General features: G+C 45.3%; 2 protein-coding genes and 1 long non-coding RNA gene across 4 annotated transcripts; 1 reads left to right on the forward strand and 2 right to left on the reverse strand.

Moving 5' to 3' along the window:
- The first annotated feature begins 416 nt into the window (after positions 1–416).
- Positions 417–27,379, forward strand: LOC120375569. Its single transcript, XR_005586638.1, has 3 exons — positions 417–431; positions 23,579–23,750; positions 25,590–27,379. It is a non-coding gene; the product is annotated as an uncharacterized LOC120375569 (long non-coding RNA).
- Positions 4,238–9,254, reverse strand: LOC120375565 (nicotinamide N-methyltransferase-like). The gene is made up of 3 exons (XM_039496261.1): positions 8,959–9,254; positions 6,525–6,732; positions 4,238–5,615 (listed from the first exon to the last, which is right to left on the reverse strand). Exons 1-3 carry the CDS (start codon positions 9,116–9,118, stop codon positions 5,189–5,191), a joined length of 795 nt encoding a protein of 264 aa, XP_039352195.1. The 5' UTR covers positions 9,119–9,254; the 3' UTR covers positions 4,238–5,188.
- LOC120375563 (nicotinamide N-methyltransferase-like) lies at positions 13,395–16,964 on the reverse strand. 2 transcript variants are annotated; one of them, XM_039496258.1, is made up of 3 exons: positions 16,679–16,964; positions 14,732–14,939; positions 13,395–13,886 (listed from the first exon to the last, which is right to left on the reverse strand). In XM_039496258.1, the coding sequence occupies exons 1-3, from the start codon at positions 16,914–16,916 to the stop codon at positions 13,451–13,453; spliced, it is 882 nt and encodes a 293-aa protein (XP_039352192.1). In that variant the 5' UTR covers positions 16,917–16,964; the 3' UTR covers positions 13,395–13,450. The 2 variants fall into 2 exon arrangements, with proteins under 2 accessions (XP_039352192.1, XP_039352193.1); XM_039496259.1 differs by having other exon boundaries at positions 14,732–14,927; positions 16,670–16,964.

The raw sequence follows: 27,379 nt of genomic DNA on the forward strand, positions 1-27,379 counted from the left end.
CCGAGGTTTTCTCCACAATGAAATGGCTGTGAAATGGGCATTTTGAGAAGCAGTTCCGTTTTGATGGCACTGCCGTCTCTGATGGAGAAGTTTTTCTGAGCAGCTCTACTTTTTATATCCTAAGACAGCTGGAAGCTGAATTGCCCACTCCTCAAGAACAGCGTTCTGTTTTACACTGTCCAGAGTTGATTAGCAGTGCAGTCGCACCCCCCACCCCCATACAGGATTCTAGTCTGAAAATCCTACTAGATTCATCACAGAAATTTAATTTGAAACAGGTGTGTAGCTTGGTTACAAACTCAACCAGTAGTTGATGGGGTGGGTTTGGGAAAGGAGTCTGTAAACTCACCCACGTGCATGCTTTGCTCAACAGTATGTTTCCCTTGGTTACTACTCCCTCCCCTACTGAAAGATTTAACAGAGGAAGCAGTGTTACTATTCTTCAAAGCCTTCCTAGCTTCAGCAATAGAGAATTTGAACAGGAAGCTTCTGAAGATGGAGACAACTCAAAGAAATGTCCCTACTTACCTTGCCCTGTCGATCTTTAACTTGTTGTGTTGCTCCCTCCCGCTTGGAATAGCTGCTCTCATCTTTTCTCTCAGAGTAAGTTTGGTATTTATTTAAGTGTATTTATTTTTTTGTTGATACATTTCCAAACTTTGATTTACAAAGATGGTCTTCAAATGTCTGTTACAGAGAGAGTTGGAGAAGCTAACCCTAATTTTCAATGCAAAGGTGTTTAAACTTTTGGATTTTATTCCCAGAAGTTATAGGGAACAGTGCAGTTTTCCTTTAGCAATTTTCTGGGGCTACTTTAAGCAAGTTGTGGGAATTGTTGCTTCCAAAGTTGAATTGACTGGAAATGGACATTTCTGTTGAACTGTTGCTTTGCTGGTGGTGTTGGGTGTAAATGAAGGATATGCATGTGAGCACAGGAGTGTGGGCTGTTTGTGTGCCTTGTGAGTGGAGAGACACAGCGCTGACTTCTGTGTCCAGTGTTCTGACCATTAGCTTAAGGATGGGGATTTTTGCCTTCTTGGGACAGTAGCTGAGGACCTTTGCCCTGGGGTGATCAAATTCTGCCATGAGTGTCCTTGTGACCAATGCATTCTTAATCCTCTTTCTGTGTATTCACATCACACAACTAACCATGTAGATAGATCCACAGTTATGAATATGTGCTGGGACAATTCTGGGTGTAAACAGAGGACATCAGTCCCTGACAGCACAGCTTCTTTCATGAGGAGTCATTAGGAATTGCATTTTTGCATCTATACAAATCATTTGCACTGGTTTTTTCCCAGCTCTCAAAGATACGGAATTTTATGGGCAAATCCGTCAGTGGGCTGATGTGCTAAGTAGGAAAATTCCTCTACTTGAAACCTTTGTCTGTGAAAGGTCGTTTTTCTTTTCATTTTATTGAGATACCCAGCTGATGTGTATTTTCTTCTGAGCAATAACCAAGTGGCGTATTGAAGCTGTCATTGCCCTAAGAGACTTGTTGATCAATGAAGTAAATACACAGGGATGTTAGGAGCCACTAGGATAGGGATAGATAAGACAGAAAATATCATAATGCCAATATATACATTCGTGATACACCCACACCTTGAATACTGTGTGCAGTTCTGGTTGTCTCATCTCAAAATATATATATTAGAATTAGGGGTCTGGAACAGCTTCCATCTGAGGAGAGATTAAAAAGACTGGGACTGTTAAGCTTAGAAAAAAGACGACTAAGGGGGGACATAATAGAGGTCTACAAAATCATGAAGGTTGTGGAGAAAGTGAATAGGGAAGTGGTACTAACCCCTTAACACATAACACAAGAACCAGAGGTCACCCAATGAAATTAATAGGCAGCAAGTTTAAAACAAATATGAGGAAGTACTTCTTCACACAACACACAATTAACCTGTGAAACTACTTGCCAGGGGATGTTGTAAATCACCAAAAGTACAACTGGGTTAAAAAAAGAACTAGATAAATTCATGCAGGACAGGTCCAGCAATGGCTAGCAGCCAAGATGGTCAGGGATGCAACCCCATGCTCTGGGTGTCCCATAACCTCTGACTGCCAGAAGCTGGGAGTGGACGACAGGGGATGGATCACTTGATAATTACCTGTTCTGTTCATTCCCACTGAAATCACCTGGCACTGTCAGAAGACAGGATACTGGGCTAGATGGACCTAGTATGGCTGTTGTTATGCGCTTTAAGCTATGTTGGTCATGTGACAGTTAATCAAATGACATGTGGTAGGTGAGAGGAAGACATGAAGCTGCTTTTTGATTGTTTCTTTGTAATTCCTATGTCCTTGTGTATAATGACATCACACGGTGCGTTGGACGGGAGCCCTTTGGGGTGGGGTTTTATAAGCCTGGAATTTAAATAACTGTTTTGATGGGTGGGGTGGGCTGTGCTTCCCTTCCAGGTAGAGAATGCAGCTGGGACAGGTGACATGGAGCGAGCGTCCCAAGCTTCCAGCACTGCCCGCATACTGAATATCATCGGGATTGTCGTAGGAGTAATTTTCCTCATCATTATAATTGTTGTCGTGGTAGTGGGAAGAAGCGCCAAGTGATAGAAGCCAGCGTCACCTTCAAAAAACTAAGCCATACTATTGTTAGACAGAAGGGAAAAGGAGAGGGATAGGAAAGAAAAGAACTAAGGTGAGGGAAAGGAAAGGGCACATAGGAGTGTGTCTGGTGTCAACAACTGCTCTGACTTGCAGCCAGGGCTTAAAGCGGCATGAAAAGAATGCGTGGGGTTGGCAATTCTATCATCTGCAAGCAGCAGTGCTTAAAGCGTATCCCCAGGTTGGTTTCAGTTTTTCGGTGGGTTTGTGACTCCCTTGAGGCACCCCCCACACCCACACACACACTTTCAGCACCGAGTGTAGCTGAGCTGTGACAGACTGTGACCTCCTTAGGTTTCATAAACTAAGCAGGGTGAGACCTGCACTGTCCTGGGATGAGAGCCCTGTAAAGACAATGAGAGGCTGCAGGGAGTCACCTGCCTCCCGGTCAGATGAAGCTTGGAGCCTGGATTAGGCAGTGATTTTGAACCCAGATGATCTGCTTTCTGTTGATCCTCACCTTGGATATCCCCAGACCAGTGCTCTTTGCTATGCCCTGAAACGCTTTCCACATCCACTCAAACCAAATCGAAGTCTCTCCCTCATGGCATTGCAGAGCACTACTGCTCAGCCACCCCCTTGCTAGGTAGCTTGTCTAAGTTCACCTGTTGCCACCAATGGAAATAGCCAACCTGTTCCGTTCAAAGCTTGGCTCAAAAGATTGGCATTGGCTGCCTACTTTCTGTTGGAATCCCAGTTCCAAATAATGAATTTTGGGGTTCTCTGGCCATGCTGAAATATTTTTTTAAAACACTTGTTTGGGTTGATCTGAAAAAAAAATATTTTGCTGAATTTTTGGTGAATCAAAAAGTAAAAGAAAATTCATTTTGGGTCAAATGGAATATTTAGTTCAACAGGAAACTGTGTTTTCTCTAGATTTTGAGAAAATTCTCAAAATTCTCAAAATCTATTTTGTTTTTATATTTCTGTATTTTTAAAGTAAATTGAAGGACATTTTGAAATGAAAAGTCATTAAAACTTTTCATTCTGAAAGTATTCCAGGGTTGGAATAAGTCAAAACAGCAGATACTTTGTTTTTTTTGGTCAAAATAGTTCAGTGAAACCAACACAAATTTATGACATTTTTGATATCACCAAATCTGTGTTTTTCACCAAAAACAATTTTGGCCAATTTTTTTTGCCTGGCTCTAGCTGTGAACTCCATCACTTGAGACATTTAAACCTGGACAGGACACAGCTTGGGAAACTGTACTCTAGAGAGCAGCCTGGGATTGGCAGAGGGGGCTGGAGGAATGGGATAGTTGCTGCTTGTATTGTGACACTTCCTTCGGGAACCCTTACCACTGCCTGCCCTCAGTGTGAGGAGATCTTGTCTGTGCCCGCAACGTGAAACCACTAGCCTCTGGCAGCACAAGCACTGCCTTCCTGCCCCTCGTAGGCCTCGCGTTCTCGGTACAGATTATCAGTAGGCACATACTTCCCCCTGAGTTCTCAGAATGGCCTCTGGCACGCCCAGCCCGTGTTCCACTGAACAGTCACAGAACACTCAGACCTGCTACTCCCTAAAGGAAAAACACGTACCAGCTTGCAAGATTCAACTGAGGATCACCACTCAGCTCAGCACACTTCAATATATACATAGAGTGAAAACAGGAATAAGTTTATTATCAAAGCAGAGATACAAGGACAGCAAGTGAGGATATTGCAAAGCAGTGGTTACATACAAAACAAAATCATAACGTGCTTTCTGGAGCCGACACTTACCTAACAAGGCATTCAAATATTTCCTACGAGATAGCTTACCCCACATCCCTTTCTCAGCATTTTCAGCCAGTTTAGCTGAGATCACTTCTCATCAAATCAATCCTGCTGGCAGTCCTCACAGACTAAAAGAATAACTGGAGGTTCATCTGGACCCCAGATATAGTTTCAAAAGTTCATTGCCTTATGCCTAAACAAGATAATAACCCCTGCTGGCTTATTTTTTCCTGAAGCCCCTGCAATCAATTAATTAGAATTTTGCTCAGACTGTAAATGGGTGTCCTTTGGGAACCACACAATGCTCAGTTTGCACATGATGAGCCAGAGTGACATACGCATCTCTGTCTTGCATGACAGAGGTATGTGGATCACCTGGTGGCCTGCCTTAACTCACAGTCTGAGGGAACATAAGTTTTAGTATATATCCATAACTATTCACGTTTTCCATACATACATCTTGCAATGATTATGACGATCAGTGTGACACAGGCTTTCATTAGAGACCTTACATGACCCCTTTTGACGAACCCAGGAGATCCCTCTACACCTATGTACTCCGGGGCCATCTGCCGCTTGGTGTCAAGGGGTCCTTGGGTCACGTCCCATCTCTCAATTCTATATTCTTTGATTTATGCAGATGCCAATGCAAAATTACATGCGGATTTGGCTTTGAGAAGCCCCAACCCCAGCTCCCCTGTGCTCCCTGCCCCCTACAACTCCCTGCCCCTCACACAGCAAAAATACTAGTTTGCCCCCGGTGCTTTTTCCCTAAGGCCAGCCCTGACCTTTCCCTTGCACCGAGGATCTTTCCTGCTCATTTTCAGCAGGACTAAGCAGGCTGCTTGCACGCAACCAGACTCATCACAGCCTCAACATCGGCAAATGTGCTTTCGGAACATTTTGGGGTCACCTCAACACACTGTATGTCATACCCGGCCTCTCTCACCGCTTCCTCCACCGACTCCTGCTCCAGGTAGAGGCTGGAGAATCTGCGCTGGCCTACCATGTAGTAGGTTTCTTTCAGGAATATCAGCATCACCAAATGGCCTCCTGGCTTTAACAGAGAACTGATGTTCTTCAGTGCTGCACGATAACTCTTCAGGTCTTTGCACGCATTTTCCAAGCACAATGTGGAGAGCAGGCAGTCAGCCTGGGGCAGAGACACAGGGGCCAAGATGTTGGATTTGGACACATCGCATTTCAGAACCTGCTTGACTTTCTTTCTCAACTTATCTTCCTTCTCAGCCCACTTTTCCCTGCAAGAAATGTTATATTGTGTACTATTGCATGACTTTCAGTCTGTCCATCAGACCTCAGCAAGGGGATGTTCAATAGACTCAAAAGGCAGCACATTTAAAACAGCTCTGCCTGAACAGCCCCCCTGCTGTTCCAGTCCAGGGCTCTCCCCACCCCTCCAGCTTTGCCAATGCACCTCTATCCAGACCTGCATTCCCTGAGCCTTGCTATGCCAGTGCTGCTCCCCCTACGCACACATCCATGGCTCTGCTGATGCCCCTCAGTCCTAACCTACTGCTTGCTCTTCCAGCCTGGCACCTCTCCTGAACTGAGACTGCCACTGGTGTGGATTTCAATTAAAATCAAGTAGCTAAAACTATTCACTGCCTTCTGAAAAGATAAGGGCTGATGTACTTGGAAATATTTATGTGAAACACGTATATGCTGCTTCACTTCAGGTAATGTATTATTATTTGTATTACTACAGCGCAGGGGCTGCTGGAACAATTTGTATAGTGTGGGTGCTGACAGCCATTAAACTAAACTGTAAACCCTGAATGTGATGGAAGCCCGGAGGTTCTGCAGCGCCCCCAGCACCATTAGTTCTAGCAACTATGTGGCTATGGCTTGTGGGTACTATGGTAATTAAGATAATATCATAATAATTATAACTAATAGTAATGGTGACACATGACCTATAGGGTTCAGCTGGCAGCTTTCAGACATGGCAGTTGGATCCAAGTGCTTCCAGTAGATTCCCAATTCTCGAGCCTCCCTGCATCTGTCACATGTCAGCCTGTGGGGTGTCCTAGTCAGTTTGTCGTTGTGTTTTTACATCATACTCTAGTAAGAGGTCCCCTCTCCTGCAGGGGTTCATTTCAGTGACAAGACATCCCTGGATCATCAGTAGCCAGGTCTCCTTCCCTTACCTGTCTCCTTCTAGCTCACACACGTATTTCACCACTGGAGTCCAGTCGAACGCTCCTGGCTCATTCTTCAGCCATTTCTCCAGTTCCTGGCGGTTCCGGTCTGTGTAGTCCGAAGCGATGATCTCTTTAAAGTTCTCGCAGGCGGAGAGGAGCTGATAAATGGTGGGGCCACTGCCGATGTCAATCAGGGTGTCGCCTTTCACCCCACCTGGTTTGGAACGTCAGGGAACGCAGTTACATTGGCGCATTGCATGACCCATATGTCAGAGAAGTTGTACTCACTGCTGATTGGGGTTGGGTGGGGCGGGGGTGTTTGGTTTTTTTTTAATTGCTTCTTTGAGGCCTCATGTGAATGGTATGTAGGATGGAACACTCCTCCAGCAACAACCTCATCACCTAACGAGGTGTGTCCTGGTTAGGGCCTTTGCCTAGGACTAATGAAATCTGCCACAGACTCGCTGTGTGACTTTGGTGCGTCACTTAATCTCCATGAGCCTCAGTCCTTCATGTGTTAAGTGGGAATAACAATCCTGCCTTTGTACATCTTGTCTATTTAGATTATAAACTCTCTGCCGAGGCTGAAGTTGGCTCCTTATTCCCAATTCCTTGTTTGTGGTACTAGCTTCCTATCCATTGTTCCCAGTTGTGTATTTAACCTCCACAATTATTTAAAAATATATCAATGTAAGACTAATTATTTTTAGAAATTTCATCAAATGTATGTGATTGAATGTGCTAAAAATTTAAATGACCGATAACTTAATTATTTATTAATTGAATGACCAAATAAGTGGATTGGCAGTGTGACATGAGGCAGAGTATTGCGCAGTAACAAAACTTCAGGTCAGCCAGCGGCGTGCCTCAGTTCCTTCGGAATAGTCTAACAGTGACAGGGATGTGTCACTTGGGGTGACCCAAGCCTAATTTTGTCATGTTCAGCTCGTCAAAACCCAGCTCCTTACTTCGTTAGTAATCGAATAATCCGATCATTATCTTTTACATTTTGATCAGTTCAATCGCATTGATCAATATATTTTTTAATCATTTTGGCCTTTGAATAAGGGTCTCGGAACCATGAATAAGGAACCAAGAATAAGGACTTCAGTCTCAGAGCTCTCTAGAGTAAGGATTTCTTATGTGCTTGTACAGCGCTGAGCACAAACAGGGTCCCGATCTCTCTACTATCGCAATAATCATTCTATAGATGCTCATTACCATAGCTGTTCTGAGACCATGATGCTGAACATGCTTTAAAAATGTTGCTAGATTAGCTTAAACAACTAGAAAACCAGAGTAGGGAACAAGCAGTGGGAAGGGTAACCCAGAATAGCCTAGTTATAAACTGCTTAGCATATGGTTGGGCTCACAGCTATAAGATGCTGTGGAGAAGTTGTCCAGGGTTTGTAGTAGCATCAGTAACCCCTAGTCCATTTCCAGGTTTAGAATCCAGCTGTTACATTTCATAACATATAGCAGGAAAGAAATCAGATTTAAAAAAAATCCTGCCTCTTCATAAATTAATTCCTGTGATATTAAAGGGCTTAACTGCTTGTGCAACAGTGAGGACCATTCCAGATTGCAACATTGATCATAGTAGGATGTAGGGAACCAGGTCACCTGCTCCTTTTACTAGTTGCAATTTCCAGTCCATCCGAGTCAGTGATTTTAATTCTCATGAAAGTCTGGGGTTGATGACTGTGGGTACCCCATCCTGACTCTGCCATTCCAGCCTTGGGCCTCACCCTCAATTCTGCCACTGCATCTCATTCTTGAGCTGCAGCTTCCACTCGCTCTTCCCCTCCTGTGCTTTACGCACACAGCTCTGCTAATGCAGCTCAATCCTATATCACAATACACTTGTTATTCTAATCCCGAGCTTCACTATACACACCTCTGCAACTGCAGACGGTCTTCAATCCTGACTCACAGTCCCTACCTTTCTCTAGTCTAGGTCTGCTCCAGCCACAGCTCTGCCAATAGCCCTCAATCCTGACCCACAGCACCTCCCATTATTCCAGCCCTCGACCTCTCCAGAATTGAGATTGCCACTGACGTATGGATTTTAAAGGGGAAAATCAAGTAGCTAAAACTACCTGCAACACTTAGAAAACAAAGGGGCTGACATACTCTGAAACACTTTCAGTAGCTTAGTGTATGTAGCTCCAGAAACCCCACATCATGCTGAACCATCATGGCCTCTACAGCTGCTAATTACAATTAGAAACGCTTCCAAAATTATTTATTATGGGCATGCCCCAGACATGCCATGAGTATGAAGACAAGACTCCTGTCCCAAAAGCCTTACTGCCCTTATAGAGCCTTGTTGTCTCCCGTCACAGACAGCATTATTAAACGAGCATGAGATCACAGGGCAAGGGAAAAGCTGAGAACGTCTCAGCCCTAGTGCACTATGCCCACAGGACACTGTACTGACCTGAAGTGAATATCTTAAGCAGGCTTCTCAGGTTTAATTCCAGAAATTCATTCCCTGGGCAATGACTGGAAGCGAAGGAATAGTAGGTCTTCAGATACACTGCAGGGTCAAAATCTTTCTGGTAAGCGTCTCCCGCTGTGAAACTAGCTGGAGATTCCATCTTGCACAAACAACTTCTGCTCTGTGTTTGTTCCCAGTGGAGACTGATAGCTCTTCCTCTTGATACTTCAACTCCTCCTTGTACTTGCAAATTTCACTTTCACTTCAGACTAAGACATTTTTCAGGCTGAAAGAACCCACAGGTTCTGCAAGATTTTCTCAGTCTGTAGAATCGAAAGAAGCAGCAGCAGAAAAGAATATACGGGGAAGAAAGTGTCTGAGGTAGGGTGACCATATTTTCCCAAAGGGAAAATGGGACACCGGGTGGGGCTGGCCCAAGGCTCCCCTGTATGGGGCCAGCCTGAAGCCCCTTGCCACCCACCTGCGTTGGGCTGGCCCAGCCGAAGCTGCTCTTCTGAGCCTTCCCTCCCTTCCTCTCAGGGTTGGCGTTGCCGCTCTCCCACTTCCACCCGCACGTTCCTCCATGTCCCACAAGGGGTTGCCCCCCACTTTTTTTGGCCAAACTGGGCATTTGTCCCATTTGCTGTTCCCAGCTGATGATCAGTTGGCAAGAACAAATGGGACAAATGCCAAAAAACAGTGGGGACGGTTGAGACAGGGCTTAAAAAAGGGACTGTCCCAGTCAAAATGGGACATATGTCACCCTAGTCTGAGGCTATGTCTACACTAGCCATAGGAGGATGACCTGGTCCTGAGCTCCGATGATCTGGTCTGGTTGGATCTGGTCTGGTCCGGAGCTCAGTCAAATGCTCCCAGCTCATTCTGCAGCCATTTCTGCATCTCCTGGGGGTTCTGGTCCATCTAAGTCTGTGGCAATGATCTCCTGGAAGGTTTTGCTGGTATATGGTGGGGCTGGTGCAGATATCAGTCAGGGTCTCCCCTTTAATATCGTCTGATTTGGAATAAACAATCCCAACTTCTCGGGACACACAGCAGCAGGGGATGGACAATAAAGTTGGATGGATAGAGGCTGAGTTTAGCAAGCTTAAGGATTTCTCCACTACATTTCTTAAGGGTTTCAAGAAGGTCATTTCCCATGAGAGTAAAATGCAAGGAAGGACCCTGTATGCAGCATTTCCCTCACACAGGGAGGTCTGTAAAATGCTTTGAGATCAGCATGTGAAAGGTCTATTGTGACAATGATCAACAGATACAACAGTCTGAATACCTGTGATGTAACAGGCTAAAAACTGAGGTTGTCACTTAGGCTTGCTTGAGCCCCATTCAAATGAGAACTTCAAGGTCTGGCCCAGTGAAGTAGGAAGAGTCACCTTACATGCCCTGCTGCTGGTCATGGATAGGCAGCCCTTGATGGCAGTGCCCAGTAGCTGTACACAGATGGTGCACTGCCCAGAAACAGGGCGTGACTGTGGCTCACCTTCCATCCAACATTGCACATAGAAGTACCTGGGTCCAAGGTGAGGGAAGACATAAAGCAGCAGTGTTGCATCATCTTATAATATTAATTGTGAGTTTTGCAGTATTTGGCATTTTTCTTTGCAGCTGGAACTTTAAGTACCTTCCAGGTGGCCACAAGCCCTGGAGCATGAACAGCCCGGGACAAACACCCGCTGTGAGTGGCACCATGGAAACTACGTGACGGGCAACTCCTGGCTTGATGGCCCATGCTGGCTTCTTTAATATCACCGACTCATCCGTGCAATTCTGGGACTAGGGCTGGATGGAGGATTGCATGGGATGAGGAGCTGATCACACCTCTAGAGAGCCTGTAATCTAGGCACTGGGTGAGATGGGACAATTTACGCTGCCCTGATTTGTGCAGTGAGCTCCATCTCCCATGCTCTCCCTGACCCCTGCAGCCTTTGCCCTGAAGAACCCTGCACATGTGCTCACCATTTCTCTCCCCTTTACCCTGTCATGCTGCCATGGCCCGGTACTGTTCCATCTCCTCCAGAGTTGCTTCTTGGACTCTGAGGAGCCCCATTTTTATGCCCCCCTCCTGCTCCCCCATTGACTTTGGATGGCCCACCTGACTCGTGGGCACGGTCCAGTGCTGTCACTGCACAAACTGGAGTTGTTGGTCATTTCTCTGGAGGACAATGTTACACTCAATGCAGCTGTGTTGACAGGGTCTGTTAACAAGAACCACTGACCCATCCCGTTCTACCACCAGGGGTGAAAGGTAACTAAGAAAATCTCCTTTGATAAAAGATAAATCCTGGTCCATAATAATGTTTCAGTTAAAATATCTCCAGCTGTAATGCAGCATTGGTGTAGACAATGCAGAGCACAACACAGCAGAGATTCACCCCCTAAGAATAGCTAATAGTCTGCTAGTTAGGGCAATCAGTGTGGGGGTGGGAGAAGTTCTCGTCACTGCTCTAAATAAGGCAGAGCAGAACCTGTTTTTTCCAGGCTACTTGCAAAGTAGCTCCGGCTACTTGCTAGACTGGGCTGGGTCTTTCACTCCTTCTAGTTATTTGAGAAAAACTGGAAAAGTCTCAGGTCCCTCACAATGCAGAACAGGAACATTTCTGAAATGTCGTATGTTTGGCCATGACAGGAAAGCATTTCTCACCCATCTCTGTTCGCTATCTCCTGCCTACCTCTGGTAGCTTAACGGGGGGATAAACTTATCTGGACATTACATCTTACACAATGGATCTGTGCCCTGCCCTCTGATCCTGCTGGATACCGGTAGCCCTTCCTGTTGACACTTTAACCCCTTATTGCACATGCAAATTGCATTCTTCATGTAACCATCAGGGGGTTTCATTCTTCACACCGAGATAGATTCTTGTAGAACTCACAGGAAGCAGAAAAGTATTAGCTGGTGGAAGAGAGGGAGAACGAAATATATCTGAGTTGGTGTTTAAAGGGAAACTTCAGGGGCATTGGGGCAGGGCACGTGAGCAAGCTACAGGCTCTCACTGAACCGCTGTTATCATTTCTGGTGATGTGTGATGGATCCCCAAGAACGCATCTGCCAACTGCGCAGTAATGGTTTCTGCAACATCTTTTCACCTGTTTTAGGTGTATTCTGCAGCAGTGAGAGGTGTACATTGGTTGGGATTTTTCCCCTTTTGGGGAGAGAAAAAGTGTAGTGGTATTTCACTCAACTTTCCTTTTACATTCAGCACTGAGCCTCTGCTTTAGAGGGTTTTCAGGAGAGAATTTAGTGCCTTTCACTTGTGTCCCCTTAAGAGAAGAGAGGACTGACTCAGGGTATGTCTACACAGGGGTAAAAGAGCTGTGGCATGGCTGTGGCTGGTCTGGTTCCAGAGCTCGGGCTCCAGTCCAAGCCCAAATGTCTATGCAGCAATTTTCCAGTCCCGGAATCCAATCCCCATGAGCCCTGGTCAGCTGACCCGGGCCAGCCTCAGGTTTTTTATCCCTGTGTAGACATAATGATATAGTTTTAATCCAGATATATTAACCTGTAAATCTCCTTCTGCAAAGGTAATAATAAGACCTGGAAACACAGATTATTGCATATGGGAAACAGATCTTTATTAGGCAAGCACCGATTGGGTGGAGATTGCAATTATTCACCAAAACAAATCATTCATCCAACACCATGGGCCAATGCAGCTGTCAAGCCCCAGCCAATCAGTTCAAACTGATCAATGTTAAAATCACAGTGAGGTTATTGCCGTTATTGATAACGATGTGTCCAGTGTGAGCCATGTTCTCAGTGCCGGGAGACAAGACTCCCAAGGAGGCATGATGCCTGCCCCAAGCAGTTCACAGTCTAGTGCAGATGGCATAGAAAGGCACAAAGCTAAACACGTGACATGGGTGTGAGCTCCAAAATTTGTGGTAAGAAAGGAGTAGCTCAACCCATTATCAAATGTAGCTATTTGTGGAATTTGAATGTAGAATCAGCTCAGGGGCAGAACCTCTGTTCTTAAAGGTCTGCGGTGGTTAGGCCTGTAGATGTGTTTTGATCCTCTTTCTAAACCTCATCCATCAATAATTCCAAATCCAGCACTGATTGGGCCCAGTGCTGCACCACTGAAGCCAATAGGAGTTTTGCCACTGACTACTGGGAGCAGGCTCCAGTCCATTAGCAGTGAGAAGGACTTTATATGATTCATTATGTAATTATCATTAATTGCACAGCTGCAGCATGAGACTAGGCAAAACATGGCAAGAGCAGGGAGAGGATGAAGCACAGTGGGGTTGGAGGCCAGGGAGACATTATGGCAGCGCTGAATGGGAAAGGACAGAGATGAGGGCAGCTTTAGTGGCACAACAAGGGGTTCAAGCTAGTGCATCTTGAACAAACAGGTTCTCCAAGGTGCTTGGAGATCATCAAAGCTCTATAACACACATTGATTTTCAGGTCTACCAGTATCTACAGCTAATCTATTCTGCCTCTCTACTTGCCTTGGGCTGATGTATTTTCTCTTTAATCTTCTTTGCCCTTCCCTTTGGAAGCAACTAGGTAAGAGATCCCCTCATGCTCTACCAAACTAGCTGTATGGCATATGGGAGTCACCTCAAACTGCAAAATATCATAACCGGCCTCCTTCACTGCTTCCTCCAGAAACTCCTTCTCCAGAAAGAGGCAGGGAAACTTGTGTTGGCCAACCATATAGTAATTACACTTCATTGTGGTCACCATCAGCAAATGACCCCCTGGCTTTAACAGGGAGCTGACATTCTTCAGGGCAGCACGGTAGGTACTCAGGTCTTTGCAAATTGCTTCAAAAGAATGGTTCAAGAACAGGCAGTCAGCAGGGGGCAGAGAGGCAAAGGTCACAGGGTTGAATTTGGTGACATCACATTCCAGAACCTGCTTGACCGTTCTTCGTAATTTCTCTTCCTTCTCGGCCCACTTTTTCCTGGAAAGATAAATATAACACTGAAGATAAATGTGCTGCTGTTGTGCCAAAGAGCCCTTCATATCTCGGACCAGTGCACACAGTCAATATATCTGCAATCGGCTCAGTGGATGAGAGTTACATAGTCACACTAAATCTCTGCTGGGTGGAATTCACCTGCTTAAGGCCAGATTTTCAGAAGAGCTCAGCTCCCATTTAGCCAGAGTTGGTCCCACTTTATATGAAGCTCCCATTTATAATGCTTTCATAAGGGTTAATAAATGACACCGGCATCTTACAGACACAAATACTATGTGTCATAAATGTTTGGTTATCAACAAGTCTGTAGAAAATGGTGAGAATCGTGTACCATTTGTTCACCCTTTATAGCCCATTCATATAAATGGAAGATTATATAAAGTGTGGCCAATAATCTAAGGAGCTCAGCACCCCGTATGCTCAGCTGTTTGGAACATGTGGCACTTACGGCCCATTTTGAAGGCTAAAATGGGAGTGAGGGGGGGTCTAATCCTGAAGTGTTTGCCACTCTGCCAGGGGTGGGAGGAATTACTCTTGTAGGAGTAAATCTTCCTCTTATAAGCGTTGCAAGTTCAAGCCCTGAGTCTGCTGAATTGATAGGAATCCCTTGCTGGGGTCGCTGGAGAGGAGTCCTGGTTCCAGACTTCTCTTAAATTTTTCCTTTCCTTCAATCCATTTCTTTCTTTTTATATGTATTGAACACCACCATAATACATAATACTTCTTAGGAAAAAAGCACCCCAGAGAAGGAAGATCCACAAATTAAAAGGGATTTTGACATATTTTCCTTAGTTAAATTGTAACAGAACTAGGTCTCCCTCCCGTACCTGTCCCCTTCCAGCTCACACACGTATTTCACCAGCGGAGTCCAGTCAAATGCTCCCGGCTCTTTCTTTAGCCATTTCTGCAGTTCCTGGCAGTTCCAATCCATATGGTTTGTGACAATGATCTCCTCGAAGGACTCACAGGCAGAGAGCAGTTCGCAAATGCTGGGCCCACTGCCAATATGAATCAGGGTATTGCCTTTAACGCCATCTGGTTTGAAATGCAAAATACCTGTGTGTCAGCACATACAGCAGCAGAGGATGGGAGAGTAGGAGGTTTAGGGGGCCGAGGGTTCAAGCTGGACAATTTCCTCTCTGGGTTTATAAAGGGTTTTAAGAAGGCCAGTTCCAGGAGAGGTAAAATGCAGCAAAGGACCCTGACTGGCTTCAAGACTGAGCTTGATAAGTTTATGGAGGGGATGGTATGATGAGGTTGCCTCATAAGTAGGATGAAAAGGATTTGATTTGTATCAGTAAACGTCAATAAAGATTGATTTCACCACACACACACAAACTGACTAAAAAGCATTTCCATTGATAGTAACTGAAATATGCAGCTAGACAAAGTAAGAGAAATCCTGCTCCAGAACTACTTTGACTTGGATTTGATGATATTTAGCTGTAACATTTTGACATGTGATATTGACAATTGGTGTTTTAAAGGTTATAAAACTTGAACTTTTTAAATCTCAGTGTCTACTGTCATTAAATAATTGTTCTCTGACTCCCCCCACCCAAGTGTCATATAATTTCCCACAAGTGTGAACATTTAAATCAATCAAAATAAAGAAACTTAAAAATAAACATTGATCTTCTCCACTGAAATTATAAAAAACATGAACATTGAATTGTGCCAATCATAAGTCAGGTTTTTAAGCCTTCCCTCTTTGTTTGTTGCTCTCCCCTGGGCCCTCTCTGATTCGTCCGTGTCTTTCTTAAAGCTGGCACTGGGAGATCTCATCTCATCTTTCATTTCAATAAACATATTCAATTAAAGCTAGTTTCTACCCTGAGGAGTTGTGGAGAAAGCTTTAAAAAAATAACAACCCGAAAAGCTCAAAATCCAGAAGGCACCAAAACAAAACCCAAGATGTGCTGTGTTTTAAAATCTATTATTTAAACTCACTTGGCTTGGAGTTAGCAATACCCACACAGCCCAGGTAGTTTTAAAAGTACATCGTACAGGCCCACAAGCCTAGATACATGAACAGCTTGGGAGAAAGTCCCTCTTTCGGGGACAGCAGGGGAGCTCCTTGACTAGCGACTCCCGGCTCAATGGCACATGCTGACTTCTGCTCTACCACCAGCCATTCATCATCGCAATGCTGGGACCAGGGCTTGATGGGGAATGGCACAGAGCTCTACTGCATGGGATGAGGAGCTGATCAGTCATGTAGAGAGACTGTACTTAAGGCACAAACGAGTCAAGGAGGATTTGCTCTGTCCTGGTCTGTGCCATACCTACTGTCACCAGTGATGTTGCCAACCACTGCCCCCTAAAGGACCCTGTGCACAAACACTGATGCAGGCTCTCCACCTCTCTCTCTCTCCTCTCCCCTCTTCCATGCTGCCACGATCCAGGTGCACCTTCTCCACTGTTGATTCTTCAGCCTGTAGGGGGCCCCATTTTATGCTTCATCTCAGACTCTCCTGTTGACTTTGGGAGACCCATCTAGGTCATTAGCACAGCCCAGTGTTGTCATTGCACACACAAGAGTTATTATGCTAGAGGACAATACTACTCTCAATGCACCTATTGTGGCAGGCTTTTGTAATGAGGATGACCAGCTGTGACCCATCACGCCATAAAACAGGGGTAGAAAGATAATTAGGGAAAATCTCCTCTGCTAAAAGAAGTCCAGATCTACACAATCATGTTTCCACCAACACGTATCCCACTATAAAACAGCCTTTGTGCAAACAGAATGGCACAAAACACACCCGACTCACCCAAAATGAAGGTCTTAAAGAAGTTTCTCAGAAGAAACATCAAAATATCATTTTTTTCACTGCTTGTGGAGTCAAAGGAATAATACGTTTTCAAAAACTCTTTTGGATCAAAAAGTTTCTCCAAAGATTCTTTCTTAGGGGGACTCTGGTCCATTTTCTTTCTGAGTTTGCAAACGTTCAACTGCCCAGCTGTTCCTGATCTGGGTTTATATGGGGTTCCTCCGCTCTTCCCGGCCATGGCTCCACCTTCTTTTGTCCAAGTATCAGATTACAGGCTTTCTGCACAACTCCCTCACACGCCCCTGTGACCCGGGGTGCCCGGGGCTGCCCTCACTGAAAATGCCAGGGTCAGGGCAGGCTGCAGAAGGGAGAGCAGAGACTCACCAAACTAGTGGTTAACACTGAAGTTAAACTCACCAAGCACTCACAGACTGTACTTCTGATCTCCACACTGGTTATCAAGAAGTTCAAAAAAAAAGAAATCCCTCCAGCCACCTTACTGCATTCCAGTTCTCTGGCTCCCAATCAGCACCTAGGTCCAGTGCAGTGAGAAGTTATTTAAAAACTCTGCTCACATATACCAAACGTCCTTCTGACCCCATAGCGTCAGCCACGTTACCAGGGCAATATTAGTTTGGATCCTACCCAAAATACCGTGCTGACAGCCAATCCTTTAGTGCAGGGATCGGCAACCTTTCAGAAGTGGTGTGCCGAGTCTTCATTTATTCACTCTAATGTAAGGTTTCACATGCCAGTAATACATTTCAATGTTTTTGGAAGGTCTCTTTCTATGAGTCTATAATATATAACTAAAATATTGTTGCATGTAAAGTAAATAAGGTTTTAAAAGGTTTAAGAAGCTTCATTTAAAATTAAATTATAATGCCGAGCCCCCCGAACCGGTGGCCATGACCTGGGCAGTGTGAGTGTCACTGAGAATCAGGTCGCGTGCCGCATTCGGCACACGTGCCATAGGTTGCCTACCCCTGCTTTAGTGTCTAAAACTAAAGGTTTATTATAAAGAGTTGTTAAGGGTTAAGAGTTGTTAAGCGCTCAAATACATTCAGAGACTTCCAAGTCCGTACATCATGTTCTTAGGAGTACTGGTGAGTCTGCTGGCTTGGAAGTCCCTCTGGAACGCATCCACAGCTTGGTCACAGTTAGCCTAAGTCATGCTAACTAACTGACATGCATTAAGATCCCTTCAAATCCTTGTTAATTCTTTCCCTGCTTCCACACTCCCTATTCATTGCATTGGTGGATCGCTGTGTTCTTCCTGTGACTTTCTAGGCATCTAAAAGTTAGGTGCCATGATGCTGAATGCTGCAACGCCCAAGTCCCTTTGTGGATCTGGGTCTAAAACTCTTCTGGCTAATATCCTGAGAGAACTGGAAAGGAGCCTCTCTGTAGAAGGAGCATTGGGCTAAATTCTCTGCTGGTGGCGTAACTCCACCAGAGTCAACTGAGCCCTTGGGGACTTTGGCCTCATGTCCGAGGAGGCACCGCTTCCATTTCAGCCTTGACCAGGTCAGCATCCCAGCTGCACAGGAGGGAAGGGGTGAAGGGAAATATGTTGTTTATTGAAGCGCTGCCCTGACATCGCTTGTATCTAAACAGGTTTATTGCTCTTCCTCTTGTACTTAACCCCTCATTTTACCTCAGAGAAAGTGGACTAGGACTACGTGCCACTAAGCCATGTTCCCTTGCCTGACTCTCTTGGGCAATTTGCAGTTAGTTATTTAACCTCCGACTCATCCTCGTGTTACCTTCTGGGATAAACAGGTTCGACTGATGCCCTGAGGGCACTTCACAAGGCAGGGATGTGGGTCAGGGGTGCAGGTGACAATCTGACAGGAGTACATCCATTCAGAGCCAGATTTAGGAGCAGGTGACCCGGGTGCCGGGATTGGGAGGGTGCCGAGCTCAGGGTGCTGTAAGATATTCAAAAGTTTAACAAATGTGTGTGGGGGAGGGAGGGGGCACTGAGGACACTCCTCACCTGGGGCACCATTTGTTCTAGGGCTGGCCCTGCGTCCCTTGGCTTCTGTGTTCCAACTCCTCCCTGTGGCCCCATCATAAGGGGAGCTCGCCCTTGAAGGGAGCTCGGGCATAGCTCTAGCTGTCCTGGTTTCCTCTGAAGGATGGGGCTGAGCAGCTCTTGGTGAAAACCTGAGCAGGGGGAGCACAGGCCTGCCTAAGAGCATGAGATTGGGATCACCTGAGTCCAGGCTGGGAGCACGCCTGCTGTAAAAGGGGCTGGCAGCACTCTCTCTGTTTCTGAGAGTGCCGGGGAAAGGGAAGCAGGTGGGGAAGTTTACACACTAACTAGGTGAATGGCTTAGGAGAGACCTGCTGGGAAGGGTAGCAGGACTATCCTGGGAAACCCTAATGACAAGGGAAAGCAGTATGGCCAACCCCAAGCATGGGACACCACAAGGCCCCAAAAAACACGACAGGCTTAAAAATCAAGGGACTTTAAAATAATAATAATAATAATATACGCTGGGTCCTTTTTCTTTGCTTGCTGAGCCTGTTGCGTACACTCAGGTCGTGTTTTTCAGGGTTCCCCCCCAAAACCATGAGGGCTAGAAACTTACTTGCCCCCTCTCCCCACACCCCTCCAAAAAACGGAAGCTGAGATTCTCACATCATCAGGTGACTTCAGCAGGTGGGACTTTAAGAAAACACCAGATATTGTGACACTCATGTTTAAATTGCAAAGATGACAACAAAACAGATTATGCTTAGCTGAGCCAAGTGAACTGGTTGTCGTCGTTTTGTTTCTGGCTCAATAAAGCAGGAATCGAGAGTGGGGGATTAAATTGAATCACCTGTCATGGGTGTGTGATGCCTCAGGGGACTAAGAAGGAGGGGAACTGAGGCACACAGTGCCCCCAGACTGGGGTGAGACTGGTGCCCAATCACCACACACACACACAGGCTCTTTTCCAAGGTGGACCTGGGAGGCTCCCTCAGGAACTGCCTTATCATCTGTGACTCCCCCAGGTTGCTCTGCTCTGAGAGACTGTTAATAGTAGCATGTTGGGAGCCAGAGGGAAGGTGTCCAAGCTGGCTGTGGGGCCGTGAATGTGCTTTCCTTGGAAAAGACAAAGACAAAAAGACCTGCAGCCGCATCATCTGCTGGGTTAGGTTTGTCTGACCTACTATAGTAATATACAGGCTGAAAGGCACTGACCAAAGGCCAAAGCAAAAAAACCCCAATGCTCTCCTAAGGGGAATGCATGGTTAGCTATGTTAATAGGTACCCAGCATTTGCAGTGTTAGTATCCGTACTGGTATTATAGTAGCAGCCAAGTGGGCTAGGCATTGCACAGATACATAGACAGGCACAATCATTGCTCTGAAGAGCTCCCAGTCTTAAAAAAAAACAATAAAGAAACAGACTGTCCAGGTCTGTCTGTCTGTCTATAGACGCTGCTTTCAGATCAGCTCTGCACACTGCACACCTGTTTAAATCCATGGGATTTTTCTAGATTAAATTTCTTCTTGGGTACGGCTATTTGTACGTCAGTAAAGAAAACTACAGTGACAACTTTTTGAAGAGTGACAGGAAATCTCAAAAAAACTCACATGTACTGTAGATGGAAAAGCCCTATTAGATCAGTCTAGTCCATGGGCTACTGTGAGATTGTCACCCTGTCTGCTCTGTCTAGTCCCGTTTTAAATGACTTTGATGGTGCCAGTTAGTTGGAGACTATTGCACATTCTGAGATCTTATTAAGGCATTCTGGAGATCTGTCCGGGTTATAGCCATTAAAGGCCAGCACTACCTTCCACTGTAGGTAGACTTTGCTTGTCTTGGAACTCAGTCACAATCAGGGTTGAGCAGAACCCAAGGCAAAATCCTAGCAGACAGTCAGTCACTTGGCCTGCTTATACCAGGGACTTGCATAGATGCAGCTACCATTGTGATGAAATCTCCAAGGCCTTAGTTTCATCTCATTGCTTCAGTGGGGAAATAAGCTTATGAGGATTACAGTATCAATCCTTGCTGAGGCTACAGCCTTTGACGGACCCTATGGAAGTGTTGACCGTGCAGCATTTGGCCACAACAAGCATTCACACAGGCATGGACATGTATTATCACTCCTAGATCAAGCTGCAATAACAATGCCTGCAGCCAAGCAATGTTCCCAGCATAGGAAGGGGAAGATTCCCCCCCAGAGAGGGGAGTGTGCTGACTATGGGTCAGCACAGGAGCACAGTAGGTCGCCAGCACACAAATCACAATGGAGAGATGCAGGAGCAGCTCAGCAGTGAAAGGCAGGACAGAGCCAAAGTACTTCCTTAGATTCCATCACAAAGATATTCCTCAGGCTTTACTCACTCATCAATAGCTGCACCAGTGCAAACCCCTAGTTTAGACAGGGGCTCGCTGCATTGTTCACAAGTTGTTGCCTCCTGCTTGGAACCTACTCTTCTCTTGGGGAGAGGGGAGGAGAGGAGGTCTTAACAACCTGGGTTCTGTCTACTCTGCATGGTATGTTTCATGGGCACTTTCATGGAGGCAGGGATCTGCCTCAGTATCCTTGGCTAACATTTCCAATTCCCTTCACTATTGTGCAGAGTTCTGACTACTATGCTCCATTCCAGAGGAGGCTGCATTTTGTTGGTGAAATGGGGAACCCAGTTTTTTAAGTTGTGAACACACTCACAGAGTGTCATCTGCCTGGAATTCAGGTCCGTAGCACTTACAGCTTGTTTAGAAATTTGGGATGAAAGGGGCTATGGAAATTTAAACTAGATGTTACTATATAATATATGAATATAGCAGCCATTAGCTGATGTCTGTGACATTAAATCTTTCAGCCAGCCAAGCCCCTGGAAAGAGGGGTCTGCAGAACTTCCAAGCACAGCTAATCTCCACCATCCCTTCCCTATTCCCCTCGTTCAATGTCAGAAAACTCCACCTCGCCCTGTCCTGGAGAACAAATCCCACAAGGGAATTTCTTGAGTTCAGAAGCCCACAGCACTTCCTAGAGCCTTGGGAAAATGAATCAGGAGTCTTGCCAAAGCCAGGGGGCTGTAGGGTTGTCCCCAATGCCTATGTACCTCGTGCAGTGGTTGCTCTGTTATCTTCCTCTGAGCACTGCCTTAGCTGCAACCCGTTTTGCCCCCTCGTCTGTGAGCAGAAGGCATGTCAGAGTAAGACAATGCTTACTTGTGTGTGCTTTTATTCAAAGAGTTGGGATCAAAGATCACATGCCCTGAAATCCATATCAGAGTGTGATCGGAGGGCAGCCAACCAGTGCGGTGTTAGGTCATGTAGTAAATTCTCTGCGGGCTTGAGGAAGTGTAGGGGGCAGGCAGGTGTGGTGCCGTGTTTGTAGGATTTGTTGTTGCTTTCCAAAAGACAATGGGACTTGTCAGCCTCGTTTGGACATGTGCCATAATGCAGTAGCAGTTCTGCTGAGGCTGGCACCCCAAGCACTGTGAATGATTCGACACATGTCAGAGTTGGGCATGCTCTTTCTCCCTAGCGAGGCCAGTGGGAGTCCGTGGGTCAGCTGGGAGGAAGAGCAGTTTGACTCTCATTGCCTCCCTAATATAAACATACATTCGTCTCAGCAGCACAATGAACACAACAGCCAGGCTGACCTCCACAGGTGCAAAACTACACACCTGCCAGCCTGAGGGTGAGCCACTTTGCTGTCACATGCAGTCAGCGGGAGCCCCCATAAAGTACAGTTACAATCTCTTGACATCTCATGGTAGCATCTGCATCTTAATGTTGCGCTGCTACAATTCAATATAATCATGTACTGGAGCAAGACACGATGTTCTTGTCTTGACTGCCTTTCTCTTCCTGCTGTTAAGTGGTTGAGGAACTCTTCTGTTCCTCCTCAGGGGCATAGGGAATAGCAGAGGGAATTGAAGGAGGAGGTGGGATGATGACTGAGTGGGTGGGGAGTAGCAGTTTTATGGGTAGGGCACTAGACAGGGACTCAGGAGATCTGTATTCGGCATCTGCTTTGCCACAGATTTTCTGGTCAAGTCACTTCATCTCTCTCCATCTCAGCTTCCCCTCTGTAAAAGGAGAACAATAATATTTCCTTTCTTCCTTTCTTCCCTCCCTTTGTTTTGTCTTTTGAGATTGGAAGCTCTTTGGAGAAGGGGCTGCCTCTCAGCGTGTGTCTGTGCAGCATGCAGCACCGTAGACCCTGATCTCAGTTGGAGCCTCTAGATGCTACTGTAATATAAACAATAACTCGTGGCTGCTTGAAACCAGTACTTCCCCGCTGGTTGCAAAGTGCCTGCCCCCAAAAGAAAAAGAAATGCTCAAGCCACAGGTCATGATGGGTGGTGTAAACCAGAAAAAAAAACCTATAGAAAAAGCCCCTGTAGATAACTTGCTGTTAGGTCTGTGAGGAGGACGGAAATTCCATTTTGCAAAGGGGTTTTGTGGTGTTGACAATGGTGTTGACATTTGGCTTTCATTCCAACTTTGAAATTCTCCACAAAAGAAAATTCTTGGCTTTTTCAATGTATATTACAATCTATCTTATAACACAAAACAACAAAAAATATTGAAATGGAAGCTAAAAATATTTTGTTCTACAAATGTTGAAATGGGACAACTTCCCCCTCCCTCCCCGAGGTTTTCTCCACAATGAAATGGCTGTGAAATGGGCATTTTGAGAAGCAGTTCCGTTTTGATGGCACTGCCGTCTCTGATGGAGAAGTTTTTCTGAGCAGCTCTACTTTTTATAACCTAAGACAGCTGGAAGCTGAATTGCCCACTCCTCAAGAACAGCGTTCTGTTTTACACTATCCAGAGTTGATTAGCAGTGCAGTCGCACCCCCCACCCCTATACAGGATTCTAGTCTGAAAATCCTACTAGATTCATCACAGAAATTTAATTTGAAACAGGTGTGTAGCTTACTATTCTTCAAAGCCTTCCTAGCTTCAGCAATAGAGAATTTAAACAGGAAGCTTCTGAAGATGGAGACAACTCAAAGAAATGTCCCTACTTACCTTGCCCTGTCGATCTTTAACTTGTTGTGTTGCTGCCTCCCGCTTGGAATAGCTGCTCTCATCTTTTCTCTCAGAGTAAGTTTGGTATTTATTTAAGTGTATTTATTTTTTTGTTGATACATTTCCAAACTTTGATTTACAAAGATGGTCTTCAAATGTCTGTTACAGAGAGAGTTGGAGAAGCTAACCCTAATTTTCAATGCAAAGGTGTTTAAACTTTTGGATTTTATTCCCAGAAGTTATAGGGAACAGTGCGGTTTTCCTTTAGCAATTTTCTGAGCTACTTTAAGCAAGTTGTGGGAATTGTTGCTTCCAAAGTTGAATTGACTGGAAATGGACATTTCTCTTGAACTGTTGCTTTGCTGGTGGTGTTGGGTGTAAATGAAGGATATGCGTGTGAGCACTGGAGTGTGGGGTGTTTGTGTGCCTTGTGAGTGGAGAGACACAGCGCTGACTTCTGTGTCCAGTGTTCTGACCATTAGCTTAAGGATGGGGATTAGCTTAAGGATTTTTGCCTTCTTGGGACAGTAGCTGAGGACCTTTGCCCTGGGGTGATCAAATTCTGCCATGAGTGTCCTTGTGACCAATGCATTCTTAATCCTCTTTCTGTGTATTCACATCACACAACTAACCATGTAGATAGATCCACAGTTATGAATATGTGCTGGGACAATTCTGGGTGTAAACAGAGGACATCAGTCCCTGACAGCACAGCTTCTTTCATGAGGAGTCATTAGGAATTGCATTTTTGCATCTATACAAATCATTTGCACTGGTTTTTTCCCAGCTCTCAAAGATACAGAATTTTATGGGCAAATCCGTCAGTGAGCTGATGTGCTAAGTAGGAAAATTCCTCTACTTGAAACCTTTGTCTGTGAAAGGTCGTTTTTTTTCCATTTTATTGAGATACCCAGCTGATGTGTATTTTCTTCTGAGCAATAACCAAGTGGCGTATTGGAGCTGTCATTGCTCTAAGAGACTTGTTGATCAATGAAGTAAATACACAGGGATGTTAGGAGCCACTAGGATAGGGATAGATAAGACAGAAAATATCATAATGCCAATATATACATTCGTTTTACACCCACACCTTGAATACTGTGTGCAGTTCTGGTTGTCTCATCTCAAAATATATATATTAGAATTAGGGGTCTGGAACAGCTTCCATCTGAGGAGAGATTAAAAAGACTGGGACTGTTAAGCTTAGAAAAAAGACGACTAAGGGGGGACATAATAGAGGTCTACAAAATCATGAAGGTTGTGGAGAAAGTGAATAGGGAAGTGGTACTAACCCCTTAACACATAACACAAGAACCAGAGGTCACCCAATGAAATTAATAGGCAGCAAGTTTAAAACAAATATGAGGAAGTACTTCTTCACACAACACACAATTAACCTGTGAAACTACTTGCCAGGGGATGTTGTAAATCACCAAAAGTACAACTGGGTTAAAAAAAGAACTAGATAAATTCATGCAGGACAGGTCCAGCAATGGCTAGCAGCCAAGATGGTCAGGGATGCAACCCCATGCTCTGGGTGTCCCTAAACCTCTGACTGCCAGAAGCTGGGAGTGGACGACAGGGGATGGATCACTTGATAATTACCTGTTCTGTTCATTCCCACTGAAGCACCTGGCACTGTCAGAAGACAGGATACTGGGCTAGATGGACCTAGTATGGCTGTTCTTATGCGCTTTAAGCTATGTTGGTCATGTGACAGTTAATCAAATGACATGTGGTAGGTGAGAGGAAGACATGAAGCTGCTTTTTGATTGTTTCTTTGTAATTCCTGTGTCCTTGTGTATAATAACATCACACGGTGCGTTGGATGGGAGCCCTTTGGGGTGGGGTTTTATAAGCCTGGAATTTAAATAACTGTTTTGATGGGTGGGGTGGGCTGTGCTTCCCTTCCAGGTAGAGAATGCAGCTGGGACAGGTGACATGGAGCGAGCGTCCCAAGCTTCCCGCACTGCCCGCATACTGAATATCATCGGGATTGTCGTAGGAGTAATTTTCCTCATCATTATAATTGTTGTCGTGGTAGTGGGAAGAAGCGCCAAGTGATAGAAGCCAGCGTCACCTTCAAAAAACTAAGCCATACTATTGTTAGACAGAAGGGAAAAGGAGAGGGATAGGAAAGAAAAGAACTAAGGTGCGGGAAAGGAAAGGGCACATAAGAGTATGTGTCTATGTGAGGCACTAGTTTCGCGTCCCAGGGAGTGCTCAGGGGTTAGCCAGATCTGGTGGGCATGGTGAGGTCATCTGAGGTCCCTCTCTTTGGCCTGGTCTGGTCAGGACATCTCTTGGGATTGGGACAAAAAAGGCACAGTGGAGTCACACTAAATCCCAGAAGACCATGGAGTTGGCAGCCATGATGGTGACGCTCACACCTTCCCCTTTTCTCATCTTCCAGTCAGCTAGCATTCACATCTCTCCATGCCTGATTTTCCCTCAAAAGTCTGTTTTTAAAGACCCCAAAAGGAACTAATGGGTGGAATAGCCCGTCCTCTCATTTTGTTGTCCATCAATTAGGCCTATTTTCCAACACACCAGATCGGATTCATTGATTTCTGGCCCTACACCCCTTGCTTACCAGACATGATGTTAACACAATCCTTGAGTTCTATCAGGAGGCCTTTTTTGTTTAGACTAATTCAGTCTTTTTGTTTCCCTTTTGTACCTTTTCTGATTAACATTCATTGTTACAGGTTATTGGAATATTTCTTAAATTTTTATTCACTTTCCCACAGATGAGCTCACAACTCGGGTAAATTTATAGGCCCAGTTTTTACAACAATGCTGACATGAATGGTAAGCAACGGCTCCTGTATTTGTTTCCTGCTCTGCCATTGGACAGATGCCCTTTTACTATGCTTCTTCCTTTGTAAAGGTACAGAATGGGGAGGTAGGTGGTATTAGGGTTGAATGCACTAGCCTGATACCTCTGGAGAGATGAATTCAAATCCACTCTTAGACCCTGATTCAGGAATGTGTTTAAGCTCCATTAACTTCAATGGGACTTGAGCACATGTTTAAGCACTTTACTGAATCAGGGACTTAGTTTCATTAGATTTTGGATTTAGAGTCTGATAGGAGTCTTGCCGCTGGCTTCAATGGGAGATGAATTGGGTTCATAGTTCACAGGTGGCTGAGTCTAGTAGGTCTCATTCTAATCACTGCTTATTTATATCCCAACCACCATCACACAGTTCATCCAGGAGTTGGAGTGTCAGGAGGTGCTATTGGACTGGACTGAGGTACCATCAGCACAGTTGGAGAGGGCCAGGACTGTGGTGTGACAGGTGGCAATTTCCTGGACAAACGTTAAGCTTAATACATTTTGGAGAGCATTGTATTAAAAATGCAATTGCTTATGTGCTATTGTGAGATTGTGTGCAACTTCTCTAGGAGGAGGGGGTATGCTTATATATTTCCTCCACTTATCAGCCCTTTTGAAGCTTTGCCCTGGCAAATCCATTGTCTGGCTGATTATGTATTCACATTTCTTCCAACTGGATTTTCCAGGGACCCAACAGACAAAGAAAGGATTCTTGAATAAATAGCCTGAGTTTAAACTGATTCAGAGCGGCCTTCATTCTGATCCAGCAAAGGGACAAGGCCTCAGGCTCGCGGAGGGTCCTACTCTTTAGGGCAGGGTTGGAAGGACTGATGTCAACTAGAGCCCTTGTGGCGAGAAGGGAGGA

The sequence above is a fragment of the Mauremys reevesii genome, linkage group 12, assembly GCF_016161935.1.
Source record: "Mauremys reevesii isolate NIE-2019 linkage group 12, ASM1616193v1, whole genome shotgun sequence".
Lineage (NCBI taxonomy): Eukaryota > Metazoa > Chordata > Testudines > Geoemydidae > Mauremys > Mauremys reevesii.

What these genes read in the sequence shown, in the direction of transcription:
- LOC120375565 (XM_039496261.1), bottom strand. Translation starts at nt 9,118, where the DNA reads ATGGAATCTCCAGCTAGTTTCACAGCGGGAGACGCTTACCAGAAAGAT. An exon ending in GCTTAAGATATTCACTTCAG is followed by an intron (nt 6,733 to 8,958) that starts GTCAGTACAGTG and finishes GTTCCAAACCAG; the next exon opens with GTGGGGTGAAAGGCGACACC. An exon ending in TGTGAGCTAGAAGGAGACAG is followed by an intron (nt 5,616 to 6,524) that starts GTAAGGGAAGGA and finishes CATTTCTTGCAG; the next exon opens with GGAAAAGTGGGCTGAGAAGG.
- LOC120375563 (XM_039496258.1), bottom strand. Translation starts at nt 16,916, where the DNA reads ATGGCCGGGAAGAGCGGAGGAACCCCATATAAACCCAGATCAGGAACA. An exon ending in CTTTAAGACCTTCATTTTGG is followed by an intron (nt 14,940 to 16,678) that starts GTGAGTCGGGTG and finishes ATTTCAAACCAG; the next exon opens with ATGGCGTTAAAGGCAATACC. An exon ending in TGTGAGCTGGAAGGGGACAG is followed by an intron (nt 13,887 to 14,731) that starts GTACGGGAGGGA and finishes TTATCTTTCCAG; the next exon opens with GAAAAAGTGGGCCGAGAAGG.